This window comes from Artemia franciscana, chromosome 12 (assembly GCF_032884065.1).
Source record: "Artemia franciscana chromosome 12, ASM3288406v1, whole genome shotgun sequence".
Taxonomy (NCBI): domain Eukaryota; kingdom Metazoa; phylum Arthropoda; class Branchiopoda; order Anostraca; family Artemiidae; genus Artemia; species Artemia franciscana.
In genome coordinates, this window is record NC_088874.1 from 8,415,682 (window position 1) to 8,440,530 (window position 24,849).

General features: G+C 35.4%; 1 protein-coding gene across 3 annotated transcripts in view; it reads right to left on the minus strand.

The window, feature by feature from the left end:
* LOC136033635 (protein wingless-like) overlaps positions 1–24,849 on the minus strand; it is a 57,646-nt gene that overhangs the window by 22,876 nt on the left and 9,921 nt on the right. For all 3 annotated transcript variants that reach the window (XR_010618980.1, XR_010618979.1, XM_065714443.1), the window contains exons 2-3: positions 16,355–16,632; positions 780–1,045 (exon numbers count right to left, since the gene is read on the minus strand). Coding sequence is in view for 1 of the 3 variants with exons in the window: in XM_065714443.1 (XP_065570515.1) it covers positions 780–1,045; positions 16,355–16,632 (544 nt within the window). In the remaining 2 variants the exon portion in view is untranslated. The remainder of the gene's footprint in view (positions 1–779; positions 1,046–16,354; positions 16,633–24,849) is intronic.

Here is a 24,849-nt window from a genome sequence, read left to right on the forward strand (position 1 = left end):
AATGAGACCATGTTGTATAACTACTCCTCAAACACAACGATTAAAGAAATAATTTCTGCAAACGATTTTTGGACCTTGGGAAACATTCCTTTAGATTTTGCCCTACAGCCAATGAAGTCAACATTGCTAAGAAATAATACCTTTCTGCTATACTAAGGGTTAAAGATATATGTCACCTTTTCTTATGTTTTTATAAGAGGTTTTTTTTGCGTTTTACTAAAATATCAAAAGCGTATTTTTCTAAGTCTAGGGGGTAAATGCCCCCAGGCTCAACCCCAATTAGCTTCCCGATCAGCCAAACTACATTTTCTCAAAGTGGACATGACTGGGAACTTATTTAAGGGGGACAACCCGAGGAGAGATATTTTACAAAGAAATGTGTCATATTTTTATTGATATTCAAAAGCATATTTGCCGTCTTTAGATATTCTACATTTTCCAGGGGGAGGGGAATAACCAAGCATAGGACCCCTTATGGACGACCAATAGTTATAGAAAATACAAAATCTTAGGTTAGGGAAAATGAAAAACATAGGTGGGGGGAGGGGGTAAATGCAAAAAAAGTCGCAAACAAAAGATTTTTTATGAAAATACAAGAAATATGAGAAAAACTTAACAACCCATAAGCTTTTGGGATGAGTTTTGCAATAATTTTTTTGCCTCTATGAAGGATCCTTGTCTTCAATCTCAAACAAATGTTACTTAAAGTACTTTTGTACAGAGTACTTGATTACGAAACTTAAGTACAAAAGTAGAAAAGTGCTTACAAAAGTACTTACTGCTCTTCCAGCTTCATTATTGTGTAGATTAACAAGACATCTCATATCCCTTGCTTTTTCACCAGCATCTACGAATTCTCTAGAAAATTTCATTCCAAACTGGATGTTGTCAGAGCATCCACCCCACTCCCAATCAGAGCCAGAAGGGCCACGCTGAGTGTAGTCACATGTGCATGATTCAATAGTTCCTTCTGAGCATGCTCGTGCCACAGAGTGAGTGACAGCAGCACTTGTAATTGAGTAAATAAAAGACGTCTCTCGACACGCTGGAAAATCAACAACCGCTTAAAATAATAACTCACAGAACAAGAATTTCTGTAGAGGGGTACCACCTAACATTTTCCAAGGAGCCCCACAGCACGCTTAATAGGTTTCGATGTTGTTAAGTGTAGTCAATTCAAAAAAAAATAGCATGGGGCAATATTTTTTTTTTCAAATCAAAATACAGAACAGCATTACAGGCACTTACGCAGGAGAGTGGTGAAATCCAAATTTTTCAGAATTTTCATACTCACCTAAAACAGGGGGGTGGTGGTAAATTTGTTTGTTTCAAGAAATATTCGGCCCATCCATGCAGACCTAGTTTGTTCACTTTCTCTATTATGACAGCCATAGGCATGAAAAAACTAGAACTTGGTTTGCCAGGTTTAAGACAAAAGTCTGTTTTTCCCTAAAGCCAAGAGGAATACGCTCTAGCTGATACCTCTTCCTCATTACACATAACAAACTAATAAGACCTAGAAGTGAAGCTGATCGAGCCAAAAAGAAAAATCACTGATATCATATAGCACCTCTCATGTCTTTCAACCCCCTCCCCCGTCAATCCCGTAAATACAGCAATATCAAAATACTTTAGGTTGTGATGTAGGTTATACTTTTTTTTATAATCTACCTTGTTGAACCAGGTGCATAAAAGTGTATTATATCCCGATAGTCTTTCGCATTGTTTTGTCCCCAAGTTATCTGCATCTATTGAAAGTTTGTTCAATTGTTCAGTCATCTTGTTCAGTTTGTTCAATCATTGATCACTGAAGTATCCTTTAGGGAATTATATCAGTGCCTTTAATTTGTGGGGGGTGTTCCCCCTAGATTATGAAAATAATGTCCCATCTGAGTTGTTATCACTGAAAAAGCCTTTTTTGGTATTTCCGGTGAAAAAAAAATGAAAAATATCGATTTTACCCCTTAGATTTGGGAAAATAAATTTTGCCTCCCCCCCACCATCCCCTTCAAAATTTGTTGAATTGTGATTGATTTGAAATCTGGTGAAGAGTGGCTATAACCATAGTTAGTTTGGGGGAGTACATCAGGGTAAGCATGAACATATAAAAAAAAAATATATAATCACAAAAAGAATGCTTAAAAGAAAAACACAATAATTGTTTTTTAATGAAAAGCTGAAGTGTATTATTCAAACATTCTTCCCACCCTCCACATTTTGGGAGGGCTCATTAGCATCAATTTTTCCAGTGTTTAGATGATTGTCGACATGCTTTTGGCGGCCGGAGCACAAGTTGTAATTTGACCAACGTTATTGATGCTCGAACTAATAAGTTAACTGTTCTTGACATAACGCAGGAGTGGTCAAATTAAGTACGTTTGATGTTCTGGCCTTTGACATGGAGGTCGGTTCGAATAGATCATAAGGAAATTCTTGATTGTTGTACGCTCTGGTCTAGATGAATTTATAATATCGCCTTGATTAAATCTTTTTTAGTGACGGAATTAAATATGAACGTTTTTGCTCGGGTAATTTTATACTATGCTCAAATTATTATTAGACACTATACTAGGGTTCAACTTTTAGAAAGTAGTGGGGTAGGGTCTATAGGTTTATTTGATAAATGTTTAGAAAACAGAATTTTAAAATTGAAAGCATGGTATCAAATACAACATTTTCAATTAAAAGTAAACTGTATTTTTAAAGCTTCAATGGAAATGAAATGTCTGGACAAGAGGGGACTTGCCAGTCAATATATCCCCAGCTTTTTATCAGTGGCTACTATTTGTGCCTTACTAAAAGCTCAATAGATCTATAATTATAACTATATATATATATATATATATATATATATATATATATATATATATATATATATATATATATATATATATATATATATATATATATATATATATATATATATATATATATATATATATATATAATACAGGTAATTATTTCCCAAGTACATTATTAGCATATAGTTTTTTCTTAATTTTAAGTGAAAACATAGTGTCCAAAATATTTTTTTATTTTCAACAAGGTAAAAAGGACTATTGCACATTAATAATGTAAAGTTTGGGGGGTTGTAAGTTCCCCATCTACGGTGAAACGTATCTTGATTTAAGAATCGAAGGTAAACCACAAATTAAGCATTAACAATTTCTTAAGAGGAAGCTAAGAACTGAAAACGAGCAGACATTAGCCTTTGTATTGAAATAAAGAAAAAAACACATTCTTGGATTTCATAGTCCCTACCGACGTTGCTGATCTCCGTTTCATGGTCCTTCAGCCAGGAAGTGCGATAGGAGGCTGGGGGCTAGCCGTCCTGTGCTTTCGCACATCCCTCCTGTTCTCTCCAGGATCTCTCCAGGTATTCATTTAGAGCTTGGTTGACTCTGGCTGAGCTTACAGAGTCACGCCACTGACCCCCGTTCCAAACCAAATAACCAGCGATACCAGGACTCGAACCCCTGTCCTAACTGACGTAGTAGTAGGTTGAAGTCTTTGAAGTAGGTTAAAGCTTAAAACAAACTATTTTATCCATTTTTTAAGGTTTCACGTCAATTTTATGCGTCACTTTATCATTAAGGTTAAACTTAACCACACTTTTTAAATATATACTAGAGATAGGAGCATTCGGGATAAAGCATTCAGCAATAAGTGTTACAAAATACTTCCTTTTATTTCGGTCATGTCGGTATCAAAGTAGCCCCTTTCCTGAATAGGACAAGGTGCATTGTATAGAGACATTGCCCTCATGAAGACATACAAACGCAACAAAGTTCTGCTGACAAAACCCAATGGCAGTTACATGGGTATTGAAATGTGCCTGAATGGTAGCTTTCAATGCTTCGATCTTCCGACCTTTCTGTCCACGACCACCATAGCAGCATGATTTCAATGAGGCATAAATTTTCATTTTGAAAAGAAAAAAGAAATATGCCCCAAGGGCCACCCAACCTACAATGTCACCGCCTAAAAATATGTCCCATGTTGGCCATTCTTTCATTAAGATTTATTACTTTTGAGCAAGGCGAGACAACTGTATCAGCTGGGTGATTCAGCAGTTGTCTTTTTGAGATCTTATTAACATGCTGCTTTCCTGTCACTAAAATACTATTAAAATTTTTCTATCGACAAGATATTTATTCTTTTTATTCAGGTTAATAAGAGTCATTCATCCTTTTTAAGAAAAACATAGCCTTCTTTTAAGAAAAAGAAACATATATGGAGCATCACCATTTTGATATTGGACATGGTGGTACGCAAGTGCAAGTGACTAATAGTGGACAATTATCCTAAGTCATAGTTAGATGTTTTACTCCTAGCGTTTCCGTCAAAGTTTATCACAATTTATGTTTGTTTCTGTTTATCCTTTCATTATTTAGCAATGGTAATTAGAATTATGTACTTTTTATGTTTTCTAGCCATAATATACTTTTAAATTTTTCTGTCGACAAGATATTTATACTTTTTATTCAGGTTAAGAGTAATTCGTCCTTTTGAAGAAAAATATAGCCGGTTCATCTCAGTTGCATGGGCGCATGCAGGCACATCAATTGAGGGTGGGGCAAATACCCCCTAGTTTCATTAACCCCTAGATTATTTCTTGATTATATCTTGAAGATTTTTTTACTTTGGTATTCTAATTATGAAAACAGCAGAATTACTCCGGGCCCCTAGATTTTGAAACGTATATTTTGACCCCCCCCCCCCCCCTCCTTCCTAGATATTCGTGACTGAACACCCCTGGGCGTACTCAGAATTTATATATATTCACATAAAATTTTATATATTTTCACATAAAATTATATTTTATATATAAGCCTGAAAAAAGTTCAGAGGGGAAAAGTTCACAATCAAAATTTCCCCATAAAAGTAAACTATTTGAAACTGAATATTATAGACCATTCACCTTTATATATTTTTTTTATCTTATAAGGAAGGGGATAAAATTTCCTCCTATCCCCTCGCACGCAAATAGGCTTTAGAAATCCAAAATCAAAACAGTTTAGATATAAAATTAGATTGAGGAATTTTTTGAAAAATTAATATAGAAAATTAGATTGATGAACGTATGTTGGCATACTTTGTGGGTTACGAATCGAAAGGAGCGTGTGTTCTTCTCAAGCTTGGTCCATTGGTAGAGAAGAGCTAATTAGAGTTACCCACAAGGCCGTATCCAGGGGAGGTTACCCCCTACCCCTGTCCCACTCACAAAAAAATGAATTAAAACAAATTTTTGATGTTTTATGTAAATTTTTTGTAAACTTCCCCCCTCCCGAGCAACAATATCCCCCCCCCCCCGAAAAAAATCCTGAATACGGCTTTGGCTATCCATTATATGTTTAAACACAAATAATAAGTAACTTTCAGTGTTGTTTGACATTGAGTGGCTTTAGCGTGACAAAGCAGCTTCCGATATTTTATTTTGGGTATTTAAAATAATGCTATACTATTTTAGTATCATATGTTTTGTATAATCTGTTCTGATTAGAGTAAAATTTCTCAATTTTTTCTATTCAGATTTTTTCTATTAAGATATGTTTTTTATACTTCATTCGTGGAAGATGATAGCTTATGCTGCAAATCAGTTTTCGTTTTTATTTTAAAGGGTATTTACGCTAGAGCTATTAATTACCGCACATTTTGTTTAGTTCCCTCTTATTAGAATAAATTATCTTCAAGGTAATTTTTTCTATGAATTTTGTGGAAGAGCTTGTGTTCTCTAAGCTCTTTTTCCTATCTCATATGTCATCTACAAATCAAATTTCTAAAAAATATTCTCGATACTAAAGTTTAGCAAAAACATTTTACAAAAAGTAAGTATTCCTGATGCAATAAGTAAATAATGATATAAACAGTAATATTATATTTGAACGCAGTTACGTAGGAAAAGATGGGCCGTATCCAGGGTTTTTTCAGTGAGGTGGGGGAGAGGGCGGCGCTGATGGGTTTTTGCTCAGGAAAAAATCACCTCAAAAAAGTGGGGGTGGAGCAGTTACAAAGAAAATATCAGTAATTATCAAGGTTTCTGTGTGCAAAACTAAAAAGCCAAGTTTTTTTTTTTCAAGAAGGAACTGGGCCTCATTTAAAGTTTATCAGGTCTGATTGAACGACCTGTAAATGGTTACTGAGTCTCTAGAATCTTTTAACACTTTTTTGTGGGGGATTACCTCCGCAGAAGCTGGACGTCAGATGTGAGTCTGGTCCCGAGTCACCTAGGCTGGTGCACATTCTTAGTATGAGTAATTTTCAAAGCGTTAAATAATGGAGGAAAAAGAATATAATAGGAATATAAAAGGAATATAATAATGACAAAGCAAACAAAGAAACATCATACTAAAGCAAATAAAGCAAAAAGGGATATAGGACAATTCGCAGTGAGATTTAATAATATCGAGATTTAGCTAGTACTAATTGGAGCCAATCAAATTTTTTGTAAAATTTGTTGATTGGCTGAAAAATCTTTACCTGGAATAGAATTTTACCTAATAAAATTAGTACTTAGGTAAAGGTAAAAAGGTAAAGGATACGGCATTAGACTTTACAGTCCTTACCGGCGGTGCTGATCTCCGTTTCTTGGCCCTTCAGCCAGGAAGTGCAATGGGGGATGGGGGCCAGCCATCCTGTGCTTTCGCACACCCTTCCTGTTTACCTTCCCCAGATTTCTCCAGGTACCCATTTAGAGCTGGGTCGACTCTGGCTAAGCTTACAGAGTCACGCCACTGACCCCCGTCCCAAACTGAAGAATTGGGTACACCGGGATTCGAAAACAGTGTAAAAAAATGCGTTAAAGCTACTAAAAGAAATATAAAAAATTGCATCTTAGAAACTTAGAAACTTAGAAACCCCAGCACTGCAGCTGGGGGCTACTCACTTCGATCAAATATTTCACTTTGATTTGAACTATTCACTTATATTTGAGTCGGGAGGGGGGCTGTAATTAATTTTTTTCCATGAACCATCAGCCATAGGAGCTTTAAAGCCATATGAGCAGCTCTGCTCATATGACTTTAACATATTGCTAAACCGGGTAGTAAAGACTACCCAATTTACAGGTATATTAATGAGAAGTTATATAACACTCTTGTATATATTTAAAGAGCCTTTGACAAAAATACTAAATACAAATCAATACATACAGCCCTCACAATTCCTTAGTGTACTTTTTTCAGTATTTATGTTGAAGTGTCAAGAGCTGAGGAACATTTGTATTATCAAACAGTTGGTGGTAACGAACTGTAGTAAGGAGCGACCCGGCTCAATTCAGTTTCATCATGTTCAATCTTACCCATCAAAAGTTAAGAGCCCTGCTCTCTTTACGCTAAAGTTTTTACTGTTTTAAAAGGTAAAGTTGAGAGAAAGAGTCAAACTTTAGCGTAAAGAGCAGGGCGTTGAAGAGGGAACAGCCCCTTTCATATACGGGGTAATTTCTGTTCTTTTTAAGTTTTAATGTCGCTCCTTACTTTCAGTTAAAAAAAACTTTTTTTTTAATTTAATCATCATAACAGCACGATCTGTTCGTATTTCAAAATTTCAAATATTCCAATTTTGAAAATCTCCTAACTTTGGCGATATTACCGGTAAGCAGGTAAGCAAAATTTTTCTTTGGATGGGGGGATGGGGGGGGGGGGATAATAATTCGTATACGAAGTTTCCACAAATTCGGAGAAAATTAGAGCTTCAGGGGGCGGGGTAGGTCAGTAGACCATTCTCCTGCTATATCCTTGTTTTCCAGACGATTACATCTCTTCTTTCCAAGGAGAAGCTTCTTGGGTACAAAAATAATAATTTACTATTAGCCGAACAACGCCATGAAATCCAGTATTAATGAATATAACTTAATATAAATTAAGAAAATAAACTCTTCTTCTCTGCCACTAAATAGATAAATAGCTTAAATTTCTGTTCTTTTCTTCGCTTCTTCATTGACATATTTTCAAATCTTATCAATCGTCCTTCTTACAGTCGTCTTCAGGATCTCTCGAAACTCAAGAGCATCATGCACAAAAATATGTTCCCCTAAAACGGGGAAGAATTTTTCAAGTTCAAAAACCTTGTGACAAAAAAAGCATAAATCCATGCCTACTGCCTTCAAAATCCACAAAAGCCAATTTTAATATATATATATATATATATATATATATATATATATATATATATATATATATATATATATATATATATATATATATATATATATATATATAATATAGTTCAAGCGCAAGGCCACATCCACGATTTTTGATTGGAAGGGATATTTCTCGAGGGGGGATTACAAAATAAAACATATCAAAATTTATTTATATGCACTAGGTATGTTTTAGGAGTCGGACAAAAATTACGGAGGGATATTACAAACCCACTCCCCCCCCCTCCCAACTGGATACGACCTAGTTCAAGCGTCAAGAGTCGACTAACAGTTTTATTACTTGATGATTATATCAGCAGGATCTGTTCGTATATCAAAATGCCATAATTTTCGCGATATCATCGAACACTTATTCCTCTTCATTTCGATGACAGGCTTCTTGGGTATAATAAGCTATTACTGCTCACTTCATGGCTCGACAACCCGTATAATTGATCAAGACCTGTCATCAGCCGCATCTTGCAGAGGCTAATGTAGTTGTCACTGGTCTTTGAGAGCTGGTAGGGTGTCTTTGTGCAGATGGAAATGAGGTCCATTGTAATGTCAGTATGTGTGTTTTGGCGCTTTCTGTTGGTGGACAGTATTGCTCTTGACATTACAATTTTCCGATTTCTTATAGGCTACTTTCCAAATTAGCAAAAATTGTATAATTCCATATTATAGTTGCAAACAAGGGTACTAATTTACAAAAATGTAAGCGGGAACTCTTTTTTTTGGTGAAGACATAAGGGCTAATTTCTAAATGTGTGGGGAGAGGGAAAAATGTATTATTTTTTTAAATCTAGGGGATGCAATCCTTTTTCAATTTATTTTACCTTTCCAGTTAAGATTTAAAAAGGGATTTTCCAAGGAGACCATACTTACGAAAAGTTTATTTTTCAAAATCTACAGGGGGTAATCTAGGATGCAATGTTCCTCTTCCCCTTAATTTACACCTCTGTAGTCAAGGTGGCTCTCCTACCCTGTAGCTCCAAAGTGTTCCTCTTTTAAGTACATACTTTTTATTAAAGCCAGGGCTCGGTCTGAAGCCCTCCTAAGCAATACCAAAGGGTCGGATTTACAGCTCCTAACCAATGAAGAAAAATTGTATTAAATATTTTCATTATTGAAATTATCATTATATAGGAGTTTTATTATTTTCAAGGTTTTGTGTTACTTTTTTAAGGGAATAATCCTAAAAATATTTTTATCTTAGAATTTTCTTAATAAAATAATTCAGTGCTGAAACCCTATAGGCAAGTATATTCTCCTGATGAGCCCTTGTGTTGGGATGTTGCCTCTGAATTATTTGTCTTTATTGTTTTTATTGTTTGGTAAATGACGACTCATACTTATTGACGACATGACTGCCTGTCCATGGATTATTCTTTATGGTTGATTGTGTATGCTATGCTGTTTGACCTATGTGGTTGTATGGATGAGTAGGGTTAAGGCCTCATTCAAGTGCTGGTCTATATTAATTACTAATTTAGGAAAACAGTTTTCCCTTTCTCCTTCTATCTTCTTTTTTTTCTTTTTTTTATGTGTTTGTGCTGTTGCATTGATGATTTCTCTTTTTGTTATAATAATATAATATAATTAACATTATAAAATATATTCAAAATGATATAAAATAATATAATAAGATAATAAAAAGCTATTAATGCCGCCTCATTGTTTTCTTTAGGCAAATTATCCCATTGATTAACGCTTGAATTTAAAAGCGCATAGTTGTGCTGACCAAATAATCTTTGTGTGGTAAAGGTTCGGCTAATTATTTTAGCTCGAATAGACTAATTAACTAAACGTGAATTTTTCAGGTTGTATTGAAAAGAAGAACATATCCAAAAAGAAAAGAACACCCATGTTTTAAAGTCTGTTTTTCAGATGAATTGCTTTTTAGACCACACAGAAATAAATGAGTAACCTGTCAATTACGTATTAAAACTTTCAACCAATCATATCTCTGAAATTGCAACAGCTGTGGTATTACTTCAACAAATCACCAAGATTTTCAAAAATATTCTGCCATAGCCAATAAAAATTTTACTTCCCGCTTTTCATTGCCAGAAAACATAAGCCACGAGACATATATCAATAATGTACACCCACTTTAAACTTAAGTGTATTATGACTTCGAACCACTCACACGTGTAAATACGACAATGAGGAAAAGGGGGAGAGAGATGAATTTCAAATTAAGTCATGAACGGGAGTGTACGAAAGCAACCAGATGAAAAGGGTAACAAGGAAATTTATGCTTTCCTCTGAAACGGTTGACGTTTTTGAGTGAACACTAAACTTAAGGTCCATCGGAACATTTTTATTATTCTTGTAGAGTGTCGCATTCACACCAGTCCTGGCATTCTATTCTGACAAAAAAAGATGTATGTTGTTATCATTTTGAAATTGAAATGGGGTAAAACATTCTAGTGGATATAACAGGAAATCGAAGTCGATTCACGAAAAATTAGGGGGAGGGTGTATTTTGGAAACTTAGGAAGACAAATTTGCCAATTTTTTTCAATGACAGGACCAAGAAAAGTGAAATTTAATGAAACTATTACTAAAATAAATTTTTATTTCAAACTAAGGGGCGGGGTGAAATATCAAAGGAGCAAATGTGCCCCCTGCCCATTTGCTGCACTGTCAGAACTAGGAACTGTTTCTGGATGAACAATGAACTTAAGGTATCAAGGGCAATGAATAAGGTATCAAGGGCAATGATCTTAATCTTTTTATCTTTCTTGCATAGCCATTTTCGTCTTTAAAAATTTGGGAGTATTTGAAATTCAATTCTTTTATGAAAAGACCTCCGCATGCAGTTACGTAGTTTTTGGTAGTAGATGGCGATAAATTAAAAGAAAAGGGGATAAAAATCATCAAAAATTTATTCAAAAACCATACCGCAAATTTTATTTGCTTAAAATTTCACATAAAGAGATCCAACATCTACAATTTAGCTTTTTTCTTTCTGCTTACTTGAAGTACCAAGGCCATTGACTACGAAATCTGATTGTTTGAATAGGTTAAATGGGAATTTATACAACTATATACATATTAGAAAACAATGAGAATTTCTTAGAATGTCCTAAGAATATCTGGAAAGTAGAATAAAATCTGGAAACCTATTTTTAATGAAAAAGACTGCCATATGCAGTTATGCAGTTTTTGATCGTAAAGGATTCCAAATAAAAAAAAAAGTGGGTAAAAAATCACAAAAGAATCAAAACCATGCGGCACCAGGCAGATTTAGAAGGTGTAGCTTTTCTTTGAATGGGTAGGTCTAATTTTGCTTATTTGCTTTCAATTGTTGACCCCGGGAGCTGGGGGGGGGGGACCTGGCCCCCCAATATTTTCTCTTCCACCCTCATTCCGTGTTTGTTTTTACTCTTTTTTAGAATAGATTTGTCAATTTGGTTAATTATTGACACCTCTGTCACATTGCCCCCAAGATTTTGCTCATTGGCACCCGTGTCACATTGAGCCTCCCCAAGATTTTGCTCTATATCCACCCCATGTTTGTCTTCACGGCTTTGACAAAATTCGAAATTGCTCTAAAACATTATGCTGATTTCGATGTTCTTGGTGGTGTATTTGAAATTTTAATTATTTTTATAAAATGTTGCTTTTATACAACAGTTCTGATGTTTGTATTTTATTCCAATATTACTCCAACATAATCTTTTGTTAAAAGCAAAAGGACATATGCCCTACGCATTGCGAAAATGAGCTACAAAGATCCCCTTATTTCTATCCACTGGTTGGGTTCGCAGGGGTAACTTCCCTTTCCAGGAAGCATGGCCTTTGCTTTAACGAATTCCCTAAGAAAATTTGTTCCCAAAATTACCAAAATCAAATTAAATAGACTATCCAATAGTTTTCCAATTCGGTTACCCCTTCTCTTGTTTTTATTGATCATTTTAGTTCCTTTATAAATTCTGCTAGTTAAAATTATTTTATTCTTTTTCATATGTTGATCTAAGAATACATCTTTTTCTTTTATCAATATTATCATATTTTCTCTCTTTTTATGGTTATGTTTGTTTTCAAGTTTTATTCTGAAGTGCGAATGTCTTGCATTTTGGCTTGTCATAGCTATTTTTGGCCATTAGTCTTATCATATCTAAATGCTCATCGCAATGAAGTTTTACTAATAGCAAGATTTAACTAGCGTTAATTTGAGCCAATCAGATTTTTCATAGATTTTTCTGATTGGTTGAAATAATCGATAGCTATCTCGGTATAAGTGAACTCCCTCTACAATAGGCCTTAAGTCTGGGTATTAGGGGCCGGCTATGGTTAGGATTAAGAGTTCCGAGCTTTCTAAGCATTTTAATGATTAAATTTCACCTTCACAACAGTCCTGATATTTTCGTTGCCCCAAAAACGAAAGGATACAACTTTTTAAAAACAACTGAGAAAGATTCCTCCCAACGTTTGCATTTTCAGAGGCATATTTACTTCTAAGGAAATTAGCAGAATAGGGGTGTAATCTACTATAGGGCAAGGGGCTACTGCCTCCCCCAGCTGAAATTTAGTGTTTTTAAAAATCCTGTCGAAACTAAGATAAGCCTACATAATTGAAGCATCCACAGAAAAAGATGAGTCGTCTTTAGCTTACATTTGCTTTTACAGCACTATTTGGCTCGTTTTTCATTTTTCACTTGAGAGGTAAAAATCAGCTCCAAATTTGCCTCCCCCTCCCAAGTTACGCCACTGATTCAGAACGATCATAGTTGGCAAAAAAATAATAGTACCTCTAGGTGAAAGAGTAGTAACCATAATTGTATGTACTATGTACCAAAATGAAGCCACATTATTTAGTATCACACTGTAATTTTTACAGCTTTTTTTCTGATCAAAGAGCAAAAAGTTCCTGTGAAAAGCTTAAAACCTTTTTTTTGATCTCCTGTATAATTATGAAAATGATATGTCATTCTATTTGTTCGCAACGGTGTGCAATTAAACAACCGATGTGGTTAACAAAATACAAATTTTAAAAGAGGTTCTTTCAGCGTAGCCGATTTAGGGTGAAAGGGGAGGGGTAAATGCACCCTAAATAAGATAATTTATTGCATTTTCAGCCAATAAATTGAAAAGGACGCCCCTTACTTCTGATTTAGAAAAAAACTATTTGTATCATTACTTAAAATTGAAAAATTCCCCCCCCCCAAAAAAAAATATAGACGACAAACACAAGAGGCTGCCAGAATAAAACTTTTTGAAGATGCTTTCTACTAATTTAAGTCGTCCTGAGTTAAAAAGATACATATGAATAAATTCACCCCTTATTGACACAGGCTTATTTAAATGGCATATGAAGACAGGAAGGTCTCCAGACATATTATAAGGTTACGGCACTCCAAATCAATTATAATCGGCCACCAATTCAGAATTATAAATGTTAACTTGCAAAAAGCATCCGTAATTAGAGTCAATGTATTTGAAGCTATTTCACGGCTATATTTTTAACGATTTTGTCCAGCCGAAACCTTGTTTCATGATTGTTATTCACTTTTTTTTTTTTTTTTTTTTTTCTTTTTATCAAATCAGGCTATAGAACCTACCCTATCCAGAATCAATCCATAGCCCTTACTGTAATATATGCTTGTGTGTAATACTGTTTTAAATTCACTGTTTGAAAGTATTCTGAAAATTTTCTTTTGTTGCTTCATAACAAGGGACGGGGACATTAAACTGCTCAGGGAGAGGCAGCTATTTGGTAGCAACAAAACAATCAAATTTTAAGATATTACTGATAAGTGAAACAAAGAATTAACTTCTTGACTGAAGGGGATACAAGCAAAGCAATCTTCATCACTTTATATAATTTTTTGTGCGGAGGGGGGGATAAAGATGATTTTGAACGAAGGATTTTAGTTCACCAGACATTAGACTAGAAACTTGAAATAATTTATCTTATCGACTTATTTTCCAACAAAATCGTATTTAAATTGTAAAAACAAGATTTCACCCTTATAATTTCTATCTTCATTTAATCATGAGTTCATTAATTATTTAATTCATCTGATTATTATTAACTACTGAACGTGGAGGTTCAAGCAAGCAAGCAGAGTCTCGCCTGTGAAAAATACCGAAAACAAGATGTTACCCACAAAATTCAAATTCCGATGAAGACCACAGATACACCCCCTATTAGCTGGTATTGCTATCATTAACACTATAATGTGCAATGACATGGTTCGTCCCGAATGTACCACCAACATAGTTTAGGTTATCTCTTCAAATTTAACGCGCTTAAGCGAATCTTCTTTCCCATCGCACGCAATGCCTACTAATCAATGAAGATGTTGTGAGGGGGTAGTAATTGAAGATACCCGGATGTATAACACAAATAAGGAAAAACCAACTATTTAAACCATAAATGAGGAATCAAGCTTACAGTTAAGGAAGTTGTTAAATCAGAAAAGGATAAATATCCTCCAAAGCCATTGACGCTGTAAGGGCGTAGAATCGCTATTTCAGTTGATGGGTCTTCTTTAGAGGGACATGTAGCAGGCTTGTCAATCAGCCTTACGGTAGCTGGAGTTTTCTACATAAGTACTTCTCATTTTTAACAGATTATATCATTTTAATATTGGTCCAAAGATGTACCTCTTTCAGGGGGAGGAGTAAATTAACAAACGAAAATTGGTGATTTAAAAGGAAAATTTAGGGAATCATGAAGGAAATGAAGTTAAAAACTCTCCAGATTGGATTGTATCAAAAAACGAAAATTTTGTTAAAATTTGGCCCGAAAATGTTGTGACATACAGGGCGGGGGAGGCTAATAGATATTTGCCCCAGGCCCAAACGAGGCCATAGCCGACACTGACTTCCCTCCATCCCTGCATGCTCAGCTGTCTCGATTAGATGGAAGAAGAACCGAGTTCTGTGAAATAGAGGTCATCTATACTACCAGAATTGTCAACACCTTGTGATCAAACTATTTAATCCGATTAAAACGGTGCATTACGTAAATTCAAATGATTTTCAAATGAGGTGTGAAATGCCTTTGAATAGGATGCACACATGAGAGCTAAGACTATTCGTAGTTATGTTCAATACTTCAAAAGGATATGTGCCACATGAAATATTTTGTTTGAAATATTCAATAAAGGATGCACAAAGAAGGGAAAACTAATGGAAACGGTCTTTACTAGGGAAAGAACTGCTCACAGGACTCCAGACAGCCGTCCACATGGTGATCTTTTGTCACTGGTAAATGCTGCAGATCTGTGAGAGGCAGATCATCCCAACGTAGTTTTCCGATTCATATTTTTAGATGTTGGTGAATTCAGCAACAGTTAACTTTGGATTTTGATTATATCAAATTATTTTCTCAACTTTGTATCAGAGTTCTATATTCTTCAGAGTTTGTAGACTCTGGATCTTCTATTTTAAAAGACAATGAAGTGTCTGTTCAAAATAATCCTAACTCTTTTTTCTGTTGTATAGCATTAACATGCAATTTGTAAAACCATTCCAAAAAAAATGTTTTACAGAAAGAACTTTCCAGACAGAAATTGTAAAAAAAAACAGTTCGAATATATTTTTGTTTCTGCTAGGACAAGGGTGGATAGGGTGGGAGGTAACACTGCTGAGAAACGTTTGCCTCTCATAAAATATTAGTGTTTCAAACTGAAATCCATGGAGTCATTTTACGACCTCTTTTTCAAAAACCGCTTTATCAGCGAGACTAATAAAAAAGAGCATCTAATGCTGTATGTCTTGTTTCTGCTTGGGGTATTTCTAATCATCGAGCAGAATTTGACAGGAAGTTAAGACTCAAGAAAAAAAGTGATTCTTTTTCCTAGCTGTGTCTTTTTAGGGAGAAGATCAAAATAATATTGTCTTAAACCCTATCACCCCTCTTATCCTTTACACCCTGAGAAGCTAATAGTTAAGCAAATCACAACGTAACATCAGAATTTCAGATGCCACGAGGTGGAAAATACCAGGTCTTGCTGCAAGCTCAACTTAGAAATCAGGGGGTTAGGGACAAGAAGTGGACTAGACATGACATTTTTTCTCCCTTCTAGAAAACCAAGTAATATAAAACGCCGAATTTCTCAAAATTAAAAATTAGACACTTGTCTGGAAAAAAAGTTTTTGCTTTAATAACCTTAGAAGATTCCTTCAGGATTCTTTCCCCTGTTTAAATTGACTGTAGAAACACTTTGGTCACACTTTTAAGTAATGGTTAGTTACCTTTATCTGTAATCTTTCCAAAAAGACCTCGACCTTGGTTAAACTCCTGAGTAGGACAGTTCCATCTTCGGTTTTTGAATTGGTGCTTACATTCCGAGATTGCCTGTCGTGCTCCTTTTACTAGTGTCACGACCACCCCAGGGTGTTCTCGAACCAATCTTCGTTGTTTTCGCCGTAAAGTGGCATGCACAGCCGGGTCTAAGTAGGAATTCATATAAGAATTCTCTTTCAAAGAATTCGATATGAGATTTGATGGTTCACCAGCTTTCGCTATTCCCCTGAAACAAAAGTTGGTTAAACAAACTCTAAATGAACCAGCTAAAACTGAAATATACCTGATAATAGATAGGGATCTTCCTCATACGCAGACAAGGGTTTTAGGGACGCTAATTGGGAGGGGGTTGCAGGTCACAACTGACCCTTTATTTTGAAAATGGCTTTTTTGATATTTTCATTACAAAAAATCGCAAAAAAACAAAACTGCAACCCCTTATTCACATTTTGAAAGGTATCCCATTTTGTACCTTCATTGAAAAATAAAGGGAAAAATGAAAGGGGAAAAATTCCCTTCTTCCTTAGTTCTCGTGAATTGCTGTTACTGTTCTTTTTGACGAATACTGTTCTTCGCCATAGATGGATGGCCGAAAAGGACGATCTTTGGCAATATGTCATCGTTCACAAAATGTATCCTACCCATCTCAGTCTGTCTCTCGTTAAAGCCCTAGAAAGTGGGATAGAACCACATTTTGCAACAGTGATTCAAAATACAATATCCCAAATATGTTGCTCAACAAGCCGAAAATTTTACTGCGGAATGTAAAAGCTGAAACATTGGTTTAACATACTGAAAAATTCTAATACTGCTACTACAGCCAAAAACCGATCATCGCAGCATCGAAACGCTAGTGTCCAACAGTGTCACACGCTCCTTCCCCAAAACTAACTTTTTCAAAGCTTCACTCCCTGTCCCTTCCCGTTAGGTTCCAAATTCCTCCCCCCAAAGTCCTTTATTATGGCTTTTTCCCGATTCATTCGCGGAAAACGTAGTTTTTGTTTGGCTCTAGATCGATTGTCAGAAAGGTTAAAAAGCTTGAAATGGCTAGGCTACGTTTCACGGTAACGTTTCACGTTTTATAAAATGATAAATGCCAAAGCACAGGCAGTTGCCTACATTACTTGTGCTTGCTACAGTGGCGTCAATCCATGAAAATCAGAAGAAGAATGGGAAAAATGTATTTTTGCAAATCCAAGAGGGAGGGCAAACTATATTTTTCAAATCTAGGGGTGAGTGCAATTTTTTTTTAATGAAAAGGGCATTTTTAAATAAAAATACACTAGAGGCGATTTTCCAAAATCTGGAGGGAGGAGGAAAAAAAGATATAAAGATAAAAAGATCTGAGGGGTAAATACACCCTCTTTCCACTACTTCTAATTGACTTAACTGGCATGTTAACCGTTACACCTATTGATTAAATTTTAGGCAGGAATGTTTACCAAAAACTTCGTCTGGTGATCCACTGTGATCCGTAAAAGCAAGCCCAAAAAGGTAATTTTTAAAATAATTTAAAACCGAGAAAAAGTACATAGACTTGTGAATGCAAAGCCTCATCATAACTGGTACCTTGTATTTTATCAGGTAAAAAGTATACCCTATAATTCTATTGGCATATTGTTTTTTTTTCATAAGCGGGAACTAATCCCTCATATCTTCTCTGGCCATAGCCCTATGTATGCATAAAATGGTGATAAAGTAAAAAAGGTTAGCACAGGTATTAAGGCCGTATCCAGGGGGTGTTGCCGGGTTTGAAACCCCCAACCCACCGAATGTTTTGTCTTGCTCGTAAAAAAGTAACAAAATCAATGTAAACAAATTTTTGATTTGTTTTATAAAGCTTTTTTGTCCCCCCCCTTCGTTAAATTCCCGAACAGAAATGTCTGGGTATGTTCTTGATAAATCTAGTATACAAGTAAGCTAGCATAAAAATTGACAAGCAATCCAATCTAGATTCAGGTATTCAATGTCAACCTACCTCCCCCTTGCGAAACGAAATTAATTAAGAGACTAAAATCGTGCTGACAATTTTCCTAGGTCTCCTGAAATAAGACAAACTATGTTCTTCCTTGGAGGCCGTGTACTAACTGCGGTGAGATACAAAAGGGTATTCTAGCCTCGGCCTCAATAAGGGGAGACCCCCCATATTTTTTAAATAAGTGACGATGCTCGACATAAAGGGTGGCATATCTTAGTGTATAAGTGGCACCTTTAACCACGGGGTATCCTGTAGGTACAGATTACATTAAATAACTACCCGTTGACAATACAGGCCTACTCAATCACTTTACCTAAGGGGATGTCAACTCTTATAGGGGATTTACTTTTCAATTATGGGAATCACTTAAATAAACCCTTGAAAAGATACGTTTTGTTTCGATTATCATTCTAGTACTGAAGACTTGTAATGTGTTTATAGGATCTTTAACACTTATGCGTTTGTATGTGTGGAGGGCCGTATCCAGAATTGGTCAAGGGTGGGGGGATGGGTTAGGAGGGTTGCAAAAATACATCAGAAATGTGTTTTTGATTCGAGTCAGACAAATGCATTTTAGCATTTGAATGCATTTTATTACGTTTTTGGGAGTCAGACAAACATTTCGGGGAGAGGGATTCAAACCCCCTAGCCCCCCTTGAATACGCCCTTGTGTGTATGCATGTCTGTGTATCTAAGTATGAGAGTTTATGTATGTGCACATTCGAAAAAAAACAATGATGAATATGGGTTGCAGGTGACTTTGATGAACAAAATAAAATTGAAAATATTTACCATTAGGAGTGAGTGCACCAAAAAAGAACAGTTTTGGGTATGCGAACGATAAAATTAAGGACTCTTCCAACTAGATAAACATAGATAGGTAACAAAGCACAAGATTTATTGTTATAGAATAGGTCAGTTATAAGTCTGCATCCTTTAAAAAGAGGGTGTTCTTCATAGCTTACGAAAATCGTGTTTTTTTAGACGCTGGACTTCTTAAGTCTCCCAAGTCTTCCACGGCCAGAGTGACGATAAAATTTTCTGACCAGGTATTGCAAAGTCGTTACACGGCCAATAGGGGAGGGAAAACATCTATTCTGCTTAGGAGAAAACCAAAATCTGGAGTGTCCGGCATCCTAATGATGTATCATTATTATTGTTTTTATAGCCTTACATAAATTATCGATTTAGTCCTATGAATAGAGTCAAATAGTTTTAACACTATATACAGTGCATAGACTCTGCTACCAAAATTATTCCAAATTTCTGAGGGTGCAGGTTTATAAGCAGTCGGTTCTGTTGACGAAATGATATTAATGAAGAAGTTCATCCGAACGTTTTTAGCAATGCCCTTTGGTAAGGGTATTGCCTACAAAATTGGAAATTTGAATAAATGTATATATTACTGCATTTAAATGTATTTTAAGTTTCTACACAGATGTAGGGCATCACTGTCAAAAAGATATGGGGCACTTGGCGCAATATTTGGTCATCTGCAAAATAATATTCAAAATTCGTTGTTGTGTTGGTATATATTAAAAAATTCCTGATGCAGGGACATGTGTAGGGGGGCTTCAGGGTCAACCCCCCATCCTTAATCCTGAATTTTCTTGAGTTTCTAGGCACTTTCTATTCAAAGTATTTGAAAGAAAATTGTCCCCCCCCCTGCAAAAAAATGTGTATGCGTCTCTCAACCGATGATCCTGCCGCAACCATGAATTCTTGACCCCTGAATTTTCTTGAGTTTCTAGGCACTTCCTATTCAAAGTATTTGAAAGAAAATTGTAGCCTACCCCCTGCAAAAAAATGTGTGTGCGTCTCTCAACCGATGATCCTGGTGCAACCATGAATTCTTGACCCCTGATTGTTGCATTCTCATAAATTGGTAGCCAAAAATTGGGTTTCACTCGCTTTCAGAAGATTAATTTCTTCAGGTGACAATTTAACTTAAGTTGATATGACTATGACTTATGTAGTTAGCATTTCATTTGATACGGTTGAAATATTGCGGAACGAACGGAAAACTTGATTTTTCGTTTGTATAGGAGGCAATTTAGAGACATTAGTTACGTACAAACCTTAGAGTGAAGTGTGTACAAAGTTACTAACTAATTGAAAGTGATGTGACAACACATTAATCATTTGAAAAACAACTAGAGAATCATACTCAACAATGAAACCTGATATCCAATGTCCTGGTTGCATCGTCTATAAAAGGAGCTCCCAGGATTAGCAAACACGAAATTAGGTTATATAGAATCGATAAATTCAGACAGGAAGGATGGGGCACATTGCTAGCGAGTAAGGCTCACGACGAACAAGAAAACTTCCAAGTTTTGCTTCGGTTGGGAAGTAGTTCCTAACAGAATTGTAGTATCTCAGTTTATGACCAAAAAGTGTAAGGTGTCAGTCATTGCAACCCTCTCGAGCCATGATTCTCTACGTGGGGCACATGCCCCATCAGTGGAGTGTTGCAATATCTCGGTGGGACATGGGCAGGTCGTGCACCCTTTGGCTCGCTATGCTTTAGAGCATTGATTTTAAAAACAAAATTCATATTAATGACATCATACATTGTATAAAATGTAGCTAAAAAGTTTGCATATAAAAGCCTTATGTGAATGACGTCATACACTGTATAAAATGTTGCTAAAAAGTGTGCATAAAAAAAAGTCTTATTGTATAAAAAGCTTGATTGGGGTGAATACACATAAAACTTAAAATAACATAAGTTCAAAATCACGAGGGGCATCAGGATTTACAGTGGTAACAGTGGTAAGGAACGGTTTAACAGTTGGTCAGTGGTCAGTACGGTTTAACAGTGGTCAGGAACCACTGTTATAGGGTCAACTGATGCAGACGGTAGTGATCAAATGAGTAACAAAGGATAACTTAACCTAATAACTTTCAGAGATCACGTAAACCAGGTGGCGTGTGCAAAGCATGGCGAAAGTGTTCCAAGCGTGGAAGAACTGCGTAAAGTATTTTAGAGATTGTACCGACAGTTTCGGGGTACTGTGTCAAGCATGACGGAACTGCACTGCACATATAGAGGTCTGAGATATATACCAAACGGTGAAAAGTGGACAACCCCTCGGTAAATCTGAAATTCAGCGTTATTTTTATTTTTAGCATTTTGTTTTTCATTCTTTTGAGTTTGCAATGATGGCCTTTTGCTGATTTCAGAAATTGAAGGTACTAGGATGCCAATAACGCCCTCTTCAAAATCGATTTTTTTCTTCATGTTCACGACCATAAATCCAGGTTCAAAGTTCTAATTTATGCTCAACGTGTTGTTGACATTAAGGCTTAAAAAATATGTAAGAAAGACCGATACTAAAAGTAAATGGAAGAAAAATAATTCATAAAATTATTCTGTAAGGATGGATTTCTGTTCAATGAACCCCATTGCCAGTAGCTTAAAAATACAAAGCATATTACCCTTAGTTAGAATAGATGCTTAGAAAAGGGTTCATTTTGTTTATGCAAAGTATTTATTGTAGGTCTTAACAATACCGCTTAACATCTGCTTGAAGTTGTTTTGTTGTTCAACTGTTTTCTCTTACTTGTATTCATGGGGTAACAAAAAGTAAGGTAAATTGAGCTTTTTACCTGAGAGGCATCTAACTAAAATACAAACAAAAGGGTTAGTGAGACTATTACTCTGCGGTGGGAGGAGAAGAGACTGGAGCTGTAACCACTTGGGAGGTACAACTAGATTTCAAAGTTATAAGTCTACTATACAAAGTCATTATGAAAAGGAGACATGGTTAGCTGTACTAAAATTAAAATTATTTTTTTTTTCCTTCTTAATATTCAATTCTTTAATTTCGAACTATTTTTGTTCGGTAACAGTATTGTAGACAACAATAGTATCCGCTAGGGAGAACAGAGGGGAATAGCCCCCTCCTACAAGACTAAAAGTATACAAACATTTGAAAGTGTCATAACACTCTGAAAAATGTGAAGCCTCTCTGAAAAATAAATCTCTGGATTTTTTTTAGGGGGTGGGCGGGGCCAACTCGTGTAAAAACTGTCTTACTCGTAAAAACGTAACAAAAATACGTACAAACAAATTTTTCATGCGTTTTCTAAAATTTTTGGACCCCCCCCCCCGAACACAAATCCTGGATACGCCCATCTTCGTAATTAACGCTATTGAATAGATATGTGCACGGAGAAATTCTGCTGCACCTGGTGTGGCAGCTTTGTTTAGTGTGGCACGATTCTTCTTTCAATATTAAAAATAATATTGTATAAATATAAAGCTTGGCAATAAAGACTGCATAGCTTAAAATAAAACATAATCTAGAAAAGGGCTTTTCCATATTTTGCTTTCTCTAAACTAAAGGTATATTGCCAAGTGCACGGCTTAAATTTAATTCTTTTAATCATTGTTCATGAATTGTGTTTGCGGTGAAACGAATTTTACTGAACGTATGTTGCCAAGTGCAACGGTTTAACTAAGTGCGCGGTTAATATTGTTCATGAATTTGTGTTTTCAGTGAAATGAATTCGTCCAAAACATAATGAGTTGAGGTATTTATTAGGGGTCATCAATTTTAATGTCGAATATTTAATTCTTTTAATCATTGTTCATGAATTGTGTTTGCGGTGAAATGAATTTTACTGAACGTATGTTGCCAAGTGCAACGGTTTAACTAAGTACATGGTTAATATTGTTCATGAATTTGTGTTTTCAGTGAAATGAATTCGTCCAAAACAAAATGAGTTGAGGTATTTATTAGGGGTCATCAATTTTAATGTCGAATATTTAATTCTTTTAATCATTGTTCATGAATTGTGTTTGCGGTGAAATGAATTTTACTGAACATATGTTGCCAAGTGCAACGGTTTAACTAAGTGCACGGTTAATATTATTCATGAATTTGTGTTTTCAGTGAAATGAATTCGTCCAAAACATATTGAGTTGAGGTATTTATTAGGGGTCATCAATTTTATTGTCGAAATAGTATCTTAATCTAAACCAAAAATTTATAACTGTGACTACCAGAAAATAAATAACAAATCTGAATTTGTATTTATGTGAAAAACGCCAGCGGTCAGCCTATCACAACCTACATTGAACCGCTGAAACAGCTTAGGTTATTTTTCTGAGATCCAACTAACAGGCCTAGAATATAGATTTACGCAAGGCTATTTGGGGGTTGAGGGGGTCAATCGTCATTATGATATCATAAAGGTAATTTTAAACAAAAATCAGAACCGTGGCGCTTCAAAAGGTCGAATAATACGTGTTAAATATTTGGCTAATAATTTGGCTAGAAAAATTGGCTAATAATAATTTTGGGCAACCATTTGAATGACTGTACATCAAACAATACGTAAAATGTGGACCTACCCTATTTTTTAAATCTACAATTTCAGAAAGTTTAAGGAGGCTATGCTAGGTTTCAAGGATAAAAATTATTCTGGAGCCAAACAAAAAACTGGTTGCTCTGAATGGGATGAGGAGAGGTCATAAGAAAAGATTTAAAGGAAACATAATGGAAGGGGGCACAGGCGGGGTGCTAATTCACTAAAATACAGGAAAGAGGGGCAAGGATTTTGGTTTTTTATGAAGATACAAAAAAGACATTTTTCCAAATCATTGGGGATTTTCGATTTCAAAAATTAAATACCACAAATATTTTTAACCTGGGGGGAAATTGCCATCCACCTTGCCAAAAGTGTGTGTAGCTCTGTTGTCCACACCCACCACCATTGTGGCACCAGTTTGGTGCTGCAAAGAATTGTTAATAATAGTAGTAGCAGGAGTGAAAAAAGCATTTAGTAAAATTTGAACACTCAGCCTTCAGAATTTAAGCCTTAGACAAACAATGCCAAGCACAAAGACTCAAAAGTAAAAAAAAAGCTTAAATAGGGGCTTAATATTTTTTAACCTACGTAACTAAATTTTGCGTAAAACCATACTACTGTGATGGTGCGCCATTAGACATTAAAATGAAAGCTGAAGGATTTGGTTTTATGTTTTACACCGTTTTAACAGAACACTTTTCGCCTGTTTTTAACATTAAATAAAACATTAACCAGACTATGGTGGTATTTCGAAAAAAAGAAAGCTCTGTTGTTTTTGTGTTTTTTTAAGCACCAGAAATGAAATCCTTGAACTTTGTTTGGTGATTAAATTCCCAAAATCACCATAACAATATAAATTACAGTTAGTGGCATCTCTTCCTTGTTAGGATAATTTATAAACAGAAACATCCGTCGTGATGAAAAATGTTCACCTTAATATAATTAGCTACAAATTCAAATTGAACAGCAAACAAATAAACAACGCTTCAGTTTCGGCATAATGATGACAAAGGCTGTCTTGACATGAATGATTTTAGACATAAATTACTCGTTAAGCGGAATACATCCTTAAAAATGAGATTGGAGTAGCATTAGCGCCACCGTGAAATTTTTCCGGCAGGGATGATGGCGTAAGTGTCATCAGGA